The sequence below is a fragment of the Dermacentor albipictus genome, unplaced genomic scaffold (genome assembly GCF_038994185.2).
Source record: "Dermacentor albipictus isolate Rhodes 1998 colony unplaced genomic scaffold, USDA_Dalb.pri_finalv2 scaffold_28, whole genome shotgun sequence".
In the NCBI taxonomy this organism is placed as follows: Eukaryota; Metazoa; Arthropoda; class Arachnida; order Ixodida; family Ixodidae; genus Dermacentor; species Dermacentor albipictus.
In genome coordinates, this window is record NW_027225582.1 from 634,535 (window position 1) to 648,311 (window position 13,777).

Genomic DNA, 13,777 nt, shown 5'->3' on the forward strand with positions numbered 1-13,777 from the left:
ACTCTTTTTATTGTCATAATAAACGCGATCCAGACTGCCATACCACATACTTTGTTTTATTCCGTATATGTGGATGACATCCAGATAGGTTTCAAATCATGTAACCTAATTATCTGCGAGCGACAAGTACAGCTTTGCATAAATAAATGATCTAAGTGGGCGGACCAAAACGGTTTCAAACTAAACCCACAAAAAAGTACATGCGTCCTATTTTCTAACAAGAGAGGCATAATGGTGGACCTCGCAATAGATCTAAATGGAGAACGGCTATCTGTGAGCCATGAACACAAATTTCTAGGAATCCTTTTAGACATTAAGCTGACTTTTGTACCACACTTGAAGTATCTGAAATCAACGTGCCTCAAGTCTATGAACCTGCTGAAGCTCTTGTCACGTACATCTTGAGGAAGCGACAGGCGGTGCCTTTTAAAGCTCTACAAAAGTCTAATATTAACACGCCTTGACTACGGAGCAATAGTCTATAATTCTGCCGGACCTAGCGCTCTGAAGATGCTTGATCCTATTCACCACTTGGGTATCCGCCTTGCTACAGGTGACTAGTCCTGTGCAAAGCCTCTACGTCGAATCAAACGAATGGTCGTTGCACTACCAAAGGACATATTTAACTTTCTCCTACGCCCTGAAAGTTAACTCTGATGTTAAACATCCTTGTCATTCCACTATATGCGACTTGTCCACTGCTAGGCTGTTTCATAACCGCCCAGCCACTAGGCCTCTTCTGTCCCTTCGGTTGGAAGCACTCTCAGAAAAAACGGGGGTCCCTATTTTACACTATGTCCTAATGGCTCCTACACGTCTTCCACCGCCTTGGGAGTGGCAGACTATCCAATGCGACATACCCGCCGTGGTTGCTCAGTGGCTATGGTGTTAGGCTGCTGAGCACGAGGTCGCGGGATCGAATCCCGGCCACGGCGGCCGCATTTCGATGGGGGCGAAATGCGAAAACACCCGTGTGCTTAGATTTAGGTGCACGTTAAAGAACCCCAGGTGGTCAAAATTTCCGGAGTCCTCCACTACGGCGTGCCTCATAATCAGAAAGTGGTTTTGGCACGTAAAACCCCAAATATTATTATTATTATTATCCAATGCGACATCTCTTTCTTAGAAATATCGAAATGAGCCCCGGAGGCACACGTATATTCGCATTTTCTGGAACTCAAGGAGGAGTACTCATGTGATGAATTTTACACAGATGCTTCGAAGTCTCCAGCTGATTATGCTTACGCAGCTCTAGGACCCTCACTTTCAACATCTGGACCACTAAACCCATACACCAGTATCTTTACAACGGAAACATGCGCCATTCTTAAGGCTATTCAACACATATGGCTCGCAAATATCGCTAAGGCTATTGTCTTCACAGACTCATTAAGTGTAGTGAGAGCCCTAATTAGCTTACGAAAGCATAAGAACTCGGTTTTTAATGAGCTGTATAGCTTGTTATGCTCCGCATATATGTGCAACCAAGCGATTATACTATGCTGGGTACCTGGCCATAAAGGCATAAAAGGCAACGTAGCTGCTGACGAAAACGCTAGGTCAGTGAGCTTTAGGAACACAGATGGAAATATCCCCATTCCTGCCACAGACCTAAAGCCCTTTCTGCGCCGTAAATTGAGGAATCATTGGCAAGAAGAGTGGGATACACAAACATTGAATAAGTTACACATTATAAAACCAAAATTGCGGAATTGGATAAGTGACAAAACAGCACGGTACAAGGAAGTACTTCTTTGCTGATTAAGAATAGGACACACTTACAGTACTCACTCCTACCTCTTGACTGGCAGGGATCCTCCTACTTGTAGTAGGTGCGGCGATAGCCTGACTGTCCTCCATGTTCTTAACCAGTGCCCTGCAATAGAAACAGAGAGGAAAAAGTATTTCCCTTCTGCGTATCGGGAAAATATACCTCTCCATCCTGCATTTTTTCGTAGTGACGAACCATTTTTTAAACTGAGAGTAGTCTTAGATTTTTTAGCCGAAACCGATACCCTGAAAATCATTTGGCCAGGCAATTTTTAGCACATGACTAACAACCCTGCATCCAAGGGCTTGCTTGAAACTCTGGTGTCGGTGTTGTTTTATTGCATAATGTTTTAACGAAAGCCCATTGCCATAGCCCACATCACTGCCAAGTCACCGTCATTATTTTAGCAACTATAAATCCTACGCCACTTACAGCTACAGGTTTTAGGCCCTTTTACAGCCATGTGACATCTACCATGAGGAATTCATTGTGCACGCCATCAATAAATCATAAATCAAGAATACATCGTCAACATTACCACTTGTCATGGCGCTCTTTGGCCAAACCTGGCCCTTGCACCATAAAACACCACATATCATCATCATCACCTTTACCTATCTGTTTTACAGCATGTGGTGGTGCGTAGTGTCACGTACTGAACACTTTTAGTCGGAAATAATTCAAACGCGCCCCCGTTCTCTAGGCATCATGTTTCGCTTCGGCGGCATCCGGCGTCGCCCACCAGCTCGATTTCGTCTGTTTCCTGTCGCCCCCTTAAAACACCACGCAACAGGAAAACAACAAAACGCGTCTCGGGCCTCCGGAGCACCACCAGCTCGACGCCTGTCGCCTGTCTCGTGCCACAACGATCTACGCAACGCTTCGCCTTACATAGATGTCAACAATAGTTGAGCCTGTAAAATATTTTTAGTTATTCGGATCGTACGTTTTCCCGATTAGTATGTTTTTCTCGCATTCTTTTTTCCCAAAATGTGTGAGCGAGGTTCTACTGTGCATATACCTCAATATATACCGAAATATACGCTCACGTCAATACCGCCGACGTCGACACCGGATTTTCTGCGACACGGGGCACTTAATGCTGTCGCGTTTATGTGACAGAGACAGTCTCTTTAGTCTGCCATTTTAATAATATTCTTTTTTTCTTTTCTGCCGTCCAGCTCTAGTCTTCGTCGTCTTCCGCTTCCTCTTTACGAAGGCTCTGCTGTCTTGATCTAGGCACTTCACAAGTTAATCGCTTAGTCAATCACAGCGGTCGACGTCACGGCTTGGGTCGTCACGGGAATTTTACATTTACATTATTTAGCTTAGTGGCAGTGAATATCGCGGGCACTCCATCGAAGAGGAACAGACAAACAAAATGGCCAGCATTTTTGCATCTGAACTACAATGTGCATCCAAAGCGACTTTACGAGAGTTGTGTGTATCTTTCGATTCTTCAGTCATTCAAAAAAATTTTATGACTTCTTACAGATACATAATATATTTTGGTTCTACAAGAGTGCCTCTGATTTGTTTGAACAATGCGCCTTGACAAAGATTTATATGGTGCTCTTACGCAGGTCGCACCTTGGAGGGGACGCTGTCTCTGGTGACGCCATGCCTCCTCGGTAAATGACTAGCATCTGAAGACGCCAATGCAGCAAAAGTGCACCGCCAATGTCAAAAAAAGATTTGACTACTCTGCCGTTGGCGGCAATGGATGACTGTCCGTTGAAGCAACTGCAGCTATTTGAAATACCTCATTTCACGTTATTCCATTAATATAGACAAAGAAAACAAAAATAAATAAACGAGAAAGCCCTGTAATTACGATGCTTACAAGCTTGTTTATTTTTTTCTCAACATCAGTGCATATTAAACAGATCGCACAACAGGACGTGAGGTACAGCCATTGTAAGTGTCCATTAGACGTCTGAGTGTGTCCCATGTGAGATGTGTAAATACAATTGGAACTATCGATTTGACTCGTATAAAAGATCTCTGAATGTTCTAGAGCGTTCACATGGGATATTTGAAAGACAAGAACACTATTATATAATGCTAAATGTGCGCTTTTAAATTCGTACTCGCATTTTTATTCGTGCTGCATGGTAGGTGCACAATAGCTCTTCATTGCGTCGTTTTTATGAGAGCACATATTCAAAAAAGCCAACAAAAACAACATGCCACAAATAGTATAAATAAAACAAGAACACTGCTTTGTTAAAGAATAAATGAAAAACTGACAGTGTCCTCCTCTTATAGCCAGGATTCTTGTGGCAGCGATGTACAACCGTGATTTTCTGCAATGATAAGGCAAAGCTAGATGAATTGTCAGCGTTTTGATGCTCTGTTCTGAAACACAAGACACCACGAGGAACACACTACATTCTGACTAACAACAGTATTATGTCGGAGCAATCGGGTGGTGAATATATTGCATCTTTCTGCGGCGACTGTCTCAGAATTATAGAAATGGGGGATTTGATGTAAAATGACGATTTTTGCTTGCCAACTTCATAGCAGTGGCACACACCAAAAGTTTTGTGATAATCACCAATATTTATTAGCTGTATTACTTTAATTCACTTCTCTTTGGTTACATTATGATGCCCCCATGTTGGGGCTGCACAATTCAAGTCACGCAGTACTCGACGCATAACTTTTTGGTAACAAGGTAGTAACACGGCTGCCGTTGTACAACTGGATCACAATGCTAAGGGTGCATTGCTGATGGCCCCGTCCCAACGTCGGAGCGGCCCGCTGCGCGATAATCGCGTATCTCAGGACTGTCAGTAAAGTTTTTTTCGTCCATCTATCCATCCATCCGTCCATGAGAGGCAGTATGCGTACGAGTGAGCCTCTGACCCGAAATAAGCGTTAGACGTAAGCACAAATCTCGCCCAGATCAATAAAATGCTAATAGGCATAAGGTATGAAAATATTGTCACGTGGTCGTGACGTCAAAGGACAGTAGCGGTACTGTGAAAAGCAAAGCTAGCTTTTATTGGGTGAACCTGGGCCCACAAAACAGGCTACACTTAAAGCACAACGAGAGCGGCGAACACAGTCGGCGATCGTCGAAAATCTGATCAGCGGGTCAAGCGCGTCGGCTTTTATACAGCAGTCATCGAATGTTCCAGACTAATCGTTCGGACCCGCGTGCCTTCCACAAGGTTCTACGTCACCATTCGCGTCAGGTGATGAAATCAGATAACGTTCGGCGACAACAGACAGCGGATAGAAGCATCGATAACTTTCCAGAAACTTCGGATACATACAGGTGCGTCCCACGCTGTGCGATTACATTTGTTAGGCTGCGAAACGTGGTTGCCCGATGAAGATAAGTACACGTGTCAATATTCAATGTGAACTGACATGAAATGAATGAAAAGCAGGAGAAAAATGACGGACCTAGCAGTGGACCTATACAGAAAGGAGTTGGCAAGTCCATAAATGTGCACCGATAACTACTAATGCAATATGCTGGATAATCAAGTTTGAGTGATTTACGTGTAATGGTATAGCCTAAATGTAGGCGGAGAAGGAACGGCCCGTCTGCTCGCGATAGTGCTTCGTGCTAGCGGGTGCAGCAGCCGTGCGCCACTCTTACAGCTGTCAATACTGTCAATGCATGGTGGTTTGCAGTCAGCCTCGACTACGAATGCAGAATTAATACCGACACTAGCTCATTGCCTCAAACAAAGTACTTGCTCTTCCACTAAGCATTGTAATGTACCAACTAACGACGAGGAATTTGAAAGGTTATGTGCCATTCGAAGGCGTGCCGAAAGGAAGGCTCTACGTACTAAGAATATCGAAGACCTCAGAACTTGTCGACGGGCACAAAGACACACGACGTTACCTCACCAAACTGGACCGAAAAAGGAGGAGGGACTTTTGTGGGACACTGGACATACGACAACCGCTGAGCAAAATCAGGCGAGTCGTCAGAGGCATTCGCAAAGAGCCGCAACAGCTTTATCCTTTGATCGCACTCATTACATGAGCGCGCATCCCTGAAAGGGGTGGCAGAGCAGTACTGCAGGCTCCTTTCTAACGGGGCACAACCTTTCTGGCAAATTGCAAGTCATCAGCCTAGTCCACCTCGAGCTACCCTGCCTGACTTAGAACTACCATTCACCATCGAAGAGCTCACGGCAGCAATCGGCGACGTAGACAAGCGATCATCACCTGGCCGTGACGGCGTGAGTTATGAAGCGCTCGCAAATTTATGCCACACATCTCGCCTACGCCTTCTGGAGTAGTACAACGCCTCATGGATAACTGGGGAGGTTCCTACGGAATGGAAGCTTGCGAAAGTTATTCCTATATTGAAGCCAGGGAAGCAGCCAACAAATTACGCCTCCTTCAGACCCACATCTCTGCTTAGCTGCGTAGGGAAGCTATTCGAAAAATGATCTACAAACGACTAAATTGGTTCCTGGAAACTGCAAAAGTTTACCCGGAGGAAATGAATGGCTTCCGGCAAAATAGGTCGGCAATTGATAATGTCATTGCCGTGGTCTCATCAATTGAAGAGGAATTGGTCTCTGGAAACATACCTACTGCATTATTTTTAGACATTAAGGCAGCATATGATTCCGTCTTTCATAAAGCAATAGTTGACTCTTTGGAAACCCTTGGTCTTGGAGGACGGCTTTACGCATGGATTGAAGACTATCTTCAAGAACGCCAACTTTTCATGTGTGCCCGGATGGCCCCACGGCGCTTTATGCCGTCGAGAAGGGAGTGCCACAAGGAGCTGTGTGAAGCCCGGTATTATTTAATTTAGTCCTCATCCATCTGAGAAGAAACCTGCCCCGCGGCGTCAAAATCACTATGTATGCGGACGACACCTGCATTTGGAGTGCAGCGCGTTCCCGCAGTACCACCCAACAACGTCTCCAGAGAGCGCTGGCAAATATATCGGCCTAGAGTTACTGTATATGCTACCACAGGTAGTAGCATATATACAGTAACTCTATATCGGCCTACCTAAATCCAAGGGTTCTGAAATTGTCCCCCGACAAAAGCGTTGTCATGGCTTTCACGCGGAGGTGTATGGGAAAATACCCACTAGTGTTGGGTGGTCGTGCCCTTCCATACGTCAAGACGCAAAGGTTTCTTGGAGTGACGATCGATAGGAACCTCGCATGGTCGCCCCAAGTAAAAAAAACTGAGTGAGAAGATTTCTTCGGCGTCGCACGTATTCCGATTTCTAGCCGGATCACAGTGGGGCAGCAACTGTCGATCAATGGTGCTCCTCCATAAGGCCTACGTCGAAGGAACACTACGTTATTACCTCCCGATCCTGCAGAAAATGTCTCCCACAAGCAAGAGAAAACTTGAGGCAGCACGAAACAACTGCCTTCGCGTATGTCTTGGCCTTCCGAAGGGGTCGTCCCGCTCAGAAACTGTAGCAGAAGCCGGATGTCTGCCTCTGGAAGTGCTATCTTCGCAGGAGACACTTCGGATTCACCACCGCCACGTCATTCATACGAAGACTCACTTTTTAAAGGATATTTCTAGAACCCGTGCTACATCTAACTTTGGGCAGGCCGTCGGAAACATATCTATTTCGATTCCTGCTCAGGCGTCACAAATTATGCCACGAAACATTTCACCATGGACACTTACTTCACTGGAAATCGTGCCATATATATCTGGCATCAGTGCGGTGCGAAAAAGAAAATGCCTCAAGCAGTGACTTATCAGATAGCTTTGGAATATATGCACAAAGAATACGCAGCCGCAACGCACATTTTCACAGATGGCTCTACAACTCCACATCGTTCATCATACGGACTTCTTGTTCCCTCTACAGGGCAACGATTCTCGTTTCGTCTTGAGCGAGCGACATCATCTACTTCAGCGGAGCTATATGGCATTAAGGAGGCCCTTGTGTATGTACTTCGACAGCAGCCGCCAAAGACACGGGTGATTTTCACAGATTCAAAAGCAGCCCTACAAAGTATGTGGAACAGGCACAAGCGTTGCAATAATCAACCTGCAGCATTTGACATTGCTTATCTTCACCACAGGGCTAAGATTGCTGGGCATTGCATAAAGTTCCAGTGGATACCTGGCCATGCCGGCATTTCGGGAAATGAAAGAGCGGATGAAGCTGCCAGAAATGGACTCCAATACCGCAAGTTCAAAAGGACATTTTTTACAAAAGCCGACGCTTCAAACATGGCAAAAAAGTATGCCTATCAAGAAAAAGACCGCATCTGGAATCTGCCGCTTCACCAAGATAACTTCCTGCATTACATTGACCCAGAAATGAGACCGAAAATTCCACGACCACTTCCTCGACACTTAGAGACGTTGTACCATCGTCTTCGACTGAACGTGTCATACACGAACAATTATCTGTACCGCATAGGGCTTACCACTAACCCATACTGTGATAACTGTCGCAACTTAGAGACAATTGAGCACATATTACTAGAATGCCCCGCGTACCGCGACGAGAGAATGTTTTGAGCAACAAATGGACAATATTTGCCACGAACCGTTAACGTTACCGAGCATCTTAGGTCCAATGCCCGGCCCTTCAAAACAGCGACGGGTTTTGGATTGATTGTTCAAATACCTATCAGAAATTGGTCTAATAGGAAAGCTTTAAAAATTGCACCCTTCATATACGAAAGCCTAAATTTACCCGCCATGTCACCTGTAAATATTAGTATCAGGTCCACTCGGACATTTCAGATTTATTTCTATCCTCTTTTTGTCCCACTCTCTTCTGGAATCTTTTAATCCCATTCCATCCCTATACAGAGTAGCAAGGCAGCGGTTATATACGCGCCGGCAAAATTCTCTGTTTTTCTAATAAAGAGCCCTCTCTCTGTCTGTCTCTCTTTCTTGGCAGTAGCGTTTTAAGTGTGACATTTTTTGGGAAACCTAGCCATAAGTCACACCTGCCGAAAGAAAAAAAAAATGCGAGTACTGCAAAGTCCTTTGGGAACTGCAGAGCACTTTGCAAAATGGTGTTACTTAATGACGCTTTTATTAATTTTAGAAGATAATTTATAACAAAGCTTTCTTCATTTACCCTCCCTCTCTCTATCGAATGACGATGACGGTTCTCGGCAACGACACAAAGATGACAGTGTAACCTCCTCCACTTTGTTTTCCCCTGGCGCGATGATAATGACACAATAAGAGGAGGCCTTTTTCCATGTTCCTCGCGGCACGACGACGACAGGACGACGGCAACGAAAGTGGTACATTCCAGTCGGCGCCTACCGCATGACGACGGTGACGATCATCGCTACTAGTAACGTTGGGTGACGATAGTGCCACGAAGACGATGGCGCGGTACTCGCCCACTTTTGTCTTCTCTGGGAACATGATGACGACCTGACAGCAACGATGGCGTGGCATCCTCTACGTTTACGACTACAGCATGGCGACAACTACAGCTGACGCTAATGGCACGACGGCAAAACTTTTTCCCACTCTTGCTTTCCCAGGGCGATGGCAAGATGATGGCAGTGACGGCGCGACATTCTTGACGTCGACGTCTACGGCTTGACTTCGAGGGCAGCTGACGACACCATCTCAGAGATGAAGGCGCAACGCTCGGCTGCTCTTTGATCGGGGGACGACGACCGTGGAAATGGCGTGGCATTCCAGATGTCGGCGACTACGGTATGATGATGGTCGACGACAACGATACACAAGAACGACTGCGCGATTTTTCCCTCTTTTCTGGCAAAGTGACGACAAAGGCACGATGACAATGACACTAGCCGCGGTTGCTGGGTGGCTATGGTGTTGGACTGTTGATGTTGAGCACGAGGTCGCGGGATCGAATCCCAGCTGCGGCGGCCGCATTTCGATGGGGGCGAAAACACCCGTGTACTTAGATTTAGGTGCACGTTAAAGAACCCCAGGTGGTCGAAATTTCCGGAGTCCTCCAGACGGCGTGCCTCATAATCAGAAAATGTAAAACCCCATAATTTAGTTTTTAACGATGACATTGATGGCGCGACGTAGCGTGCGCTGATGTCAGCGACCACGGCATGACGACAATGACGGCTTATGACGGTGGCCGCCCACTTTTTTTTTTTTTCACGGAGCTCGAGGAGGAATGCGCGACACTCCTGACAACGACGCTATGACGACGGCGCGATGCTCCCCCACTTTCTAGGAGCGTGGCGATGATAATGGTGGCGTGAGGCTCCAGGTGACGGCGGCTATGACTGCGGCATGATGACGATGATGACTGATGAGAATGACTTCACAACGATAGTGTCATGTTAGTCCATTTTCTGTCTGATTATGAAGACAATGATTGCGTGGCACTTGAGACAACGACATGACAGCGTGACTGTTCACATTTTTTTTTTCAGTGCATCACTAAGGTTCATTGATCACGCCACTTTGATTCGCCGAAATTGCTCCAGACAACGTGGGGCAGAGTCGAGCATATTGAAACAGACCGGCCGCGAAACCAGCAGGAAGAACCACTTATACAAAACACGTTCACTGTGTAAATAACCGTTGCTGATACAGTAGATATAGACTAGTGGAAGCTCACATCAAGCAGCTTGTCAAGCACCAATTCAACAAAAAGAGTTCATCCTTTCTCAGCAAAAATAGAGATAAATTAGTTTGGACGCATTCGTTCCCCTACTGACGATGAATTCTAGGCAGAGGCAATAAGCGTGTTCAGTTGACCTAAATGCAGTTTTGCGTTCCATTTGCTCACATTTTTAATATAGTATTCAGCGCTGTATATTCTATATTCTTTGATGCGGTTGGTGCAGTAGTTTCTTAATCGCTTCACTTGGGTTGTGCACACAATATCGCATGCAAAACCGAAACATGCAAAAGCAGGCGTATGATCAACTACTAGGTCGACGCTTTGATAAAAGGCGCCGATGTATTCATCTTATAGGGAACATTTTGAGACCAAAAGGCTGCTTGCGTCGAGCTGTTTCACTTTCATTCGCAGAGCCACATTTCGACGCAAGCTTTCACGCCACCAGAGGAAAAGAAAGGGTTAATTTGTGAAGTAGCGAACATGTAAAGAAATAAACATATACGTTGCGCACTTTTCTCGCCCATACTCCAATAAGATTTAATGCTGCTGAGTTTGCTTTTGAACACATTTATTTACCACCACGCAAAGCACGATCTAGTCCAGGGGGCGGAAACGGGGGCATACAACTCAACCGCGTGTCTCGATGTGGTAGATCAACAGTCAGCTCGAACATTGAAATGACACCAGTACCCTGTGCACAATATGTTGCTAATTATTCATCAGTTCCAAGTCCAGACTTTGATGTGCAAAACAGTTGTTCTTTCCACGAGTCGTTGAGCTCCGCAAGTATGTTGTACGGCGCGTCGCTGTGCAAACCTGTACAGTGTACGGGAGTCTGGCACAAACGCCTGCGGATATTACCTTGTGAGTGTGACATCCGCTACAGCCTTCAGAGCGTGAGCACTGCTTCAAAAAAGTGCTGCGAGCCTGGCTGCTTGGTTTGTGGTGGATGAGGCTTCTTATTCAGGCTGGCGTTAGGGCTTCATTCTGAATCGGGCTAGGTTGAGAAGGCTCTCCATTGGCCACCTGAGCATAAGAGTGCTTGCGCTAGGTTAAAATGATGGAAGTGTTTCGTCACCTCCCGGGCGAGTTGAAGGACAAGGAGCTTCACCAGGCAGTCACCGAGCTGCGTCGTCGCGGACCACGGTCACGCGGCGGGCCCTGCTTGCTGCCGTTCTGCAGGCTTGACTTGGCCCGCGGTGGCAAGCTCGGCTTTGCGGGAGCGCTGTACCTGGCCTGGCGCCGGTAAGGTGGCGCCACCGGCGGCTCCTGCTTTTCCTTGGAAGGTGTCTCATCTGGCCAGCAGTACTCGATGCGTGGCTCTGACAGTGTTGGCTTGCCCGTTACGCCACTGGCAGTCGGTGAGCCATGTCCCCGTCCTCCGATGTTCAGGCTCTTCAGAGTTGCGGCGCTGTAGACGCGGATGATCTTCTGGCGTAGACTGGGGTCGCCTGGGGGCGTATCGTTTCTGGCCACGCTCGTGCCGGGGTCTGCCTTCACATCCGCCTCTTTTGTCGGTTCAGCTTTCCGAGCTGCTTCGTTGGTCGGTTCGGCCTTCGAGGCAGCCTCTTTTTTCGGTTCAGCTTTCCGAGCTGCTTCGTTGGTCGGTTCGGCCTTCGAGGCAGCCTCTTTTTTCTTCAGCAAAAGCTGGTCGGCAATGTCGGAATCCGGCTCAGCAGAAACGTCTGGCGAAAACTCGCGGTAGTCACTGGGGCCGGCTGGCTGCTCGGCTATCTCGCTGGGTACGGACTGAGCCCGCTGGCCCGGCGAGTCTCGGTTACGTCGCCCACCTGGCGGTGGAGGCGCTGGACCGCTCCTGTTTCCGCTTCCGTGGCGGAGCTGTGGCGCGCGACGTTGCACCTGGGGTAGCGGGTGCCAAGGAGGGGTTCCAAAAGGCACCATTGGGCTGCCAGGGATGATTGGCTCCAGGGCTGGACGGGGCACGTACAGGTTCGGGGCGGGGCCGTAGACAAAGCCTGGTTTTATCCACAAAGGGAGCGGCGGTGTCGTGTAGCCTAACCCGCGGGCATATGGCACGTCATCCGTGGGAAGCGTGGGACCGGGAGTCCACGGGTACGATGGTGGAAGCCGGAGGAGCTTCTGAAGACGGGCTGCGCTCGCAGCCGCATCGACGGCGTACGGAGCCAGCGGGTCTGGAATTTCAAGGATGGGGACCGGCGGAGCCATGAACACCCCAATGAACTCCGGAGGGGGCGGGTAGACAGACCCCGGAGGCACTACACCTGCTTCGACGGGAGTCCAGTAGGTGCATTCCAATGGTATCTCGCCGAACTGGCCAGCGGTGGCCATGGTGGAAGGCTCCTGGTCGATGTTACTGCAAGGACAGCCGTCCGGCACAAATGGGGCCTCTCAGCTCTGGTGGCACGGTCTTCGCGTGGCTCGAGCCAGCACGCTGGGGTCGTTTTCTTTCAGGAATGGCACGTGCCTGACATTCATGGCTGTTAAAAAAAAAGTATTGAGCATAGTAAACTTAAACAACGCCTTCCACAGCTAATAGAAAAGGCACAGAAATTCCAAGCAAGTGCTGTAGTAAATACAGTAACCCAGTAATAACGCTTCAAAGCGCGCATTGAATGGTAAATTGACATAGTAACTTGTATAAAAGGTTATATGAGAGGCAATAGGTTACTGCCCAATGATGAATGGAGCATGTTGTGTTCTGGGCTTTCTACCTGAAGAGTACTTGTAACTAATATTGTTAAGTGCTCCAATTGCGAAATTTGAGCAGCGGACATCCGTGAAACGGCGGAGCATTCCAAGGAACTTGGCGCTACAGCATGCCTGATGCAGGCTGTGGTAGACTACACTTCGCATTTAATTTTCCTTGCTTGTCTACCATTGACGTACAAGCAAGTAGAAATTTCAGAAGAAGAAAGCTTCACCTACCGCAATAACGCATCATCTTTTAGCATGCGGGAGATCCTGTTAGTGCGTGCTCTACGCACATTTCAGAACGTCTATATAAAAAGAATGTTATTACGCTACAACTAAGGTGAATGCACTGCTTTGAGGCCTGCATTAGATGGGGCTAAGTACGCGGTGATGACGTGATTTATTCTTTAAACCCGCAGACAGCGCTCTCCAAGTACGTGCATGTCCTAATAATGGGTCTGATACTTTAAGCTCGCACTTGTATCAAGTTGAAGTTGTCCTTTTCTGTTGGTTTTGGGTGTTTTTCTGGGCGGTGAGTAATGACTAAATAAGGAGTAAAAAAAAAGCCGGATTAATTTCTTAATTTCGATGTGGATTTTTTGATAGCCGTGTTAAAGGTCGCAGTTCATACAAGGCGACAAACTAAGGCAGTAAATCTGCGTGGGTCATTAGCACAAAATAGACACCATATGAAGCCTGAATGGCTCTCGATACCGGTACATGACACATCCATATCGAAGACGATGATGATGATGACCTTGATGAATTTGGCC

The 13,777-nt window shown here is 47.3% G+C and overlaps 2 protein-coding genes across 2 annotated transcripts in view; one reads left to right on the top strand and one right to left on the bottom strand.

The window, feature by feature from the left end:
* The window catches only part of LOC135913902 (organic cation transporter protein-like), a 109,315-nt gene extending 105,697 nt beyond the window's left edge, over positions 1-3,618 (top strand). Inside the window, exon 12 of the mRNA XM_070529705.1 lies at positions 3,355-3,618. Coding sequence (XP_070385806.1) covers positions 3,355-3,406 — 52 coding nt within the window. The 3' untranslated portion in view covers positions 3,407-3,618. The remainder of the gene's footprint in view (positions 1-3,354) is intronic.
* A 7,820-nt stretch (positions 3,619-11,438) lies between these two features.
* On the bottom strand, positions 11,439-12,641 carry LOC135913875 (zyxin-like). The gene has a single exon (XM_065446556.1). It carries the CDS (start codon positions 12,639-12,641, stop codon positions 11,439-11,441), a length of 1,203 nt encoding a protein of 400 aa, XP_065302628.1.
* Positions 12,642-13,777: the final 1,136 nt, after the last annotated feature.

Coding starts and splice junctions, on each gene's coding strand:
- LOC135913875 (XM_065446556.1), bottom strand. CDS start 12,641: ATGGCCACCGCTGGCCAGTTCGGCGAGATACCATTGGAATGCACCTAC.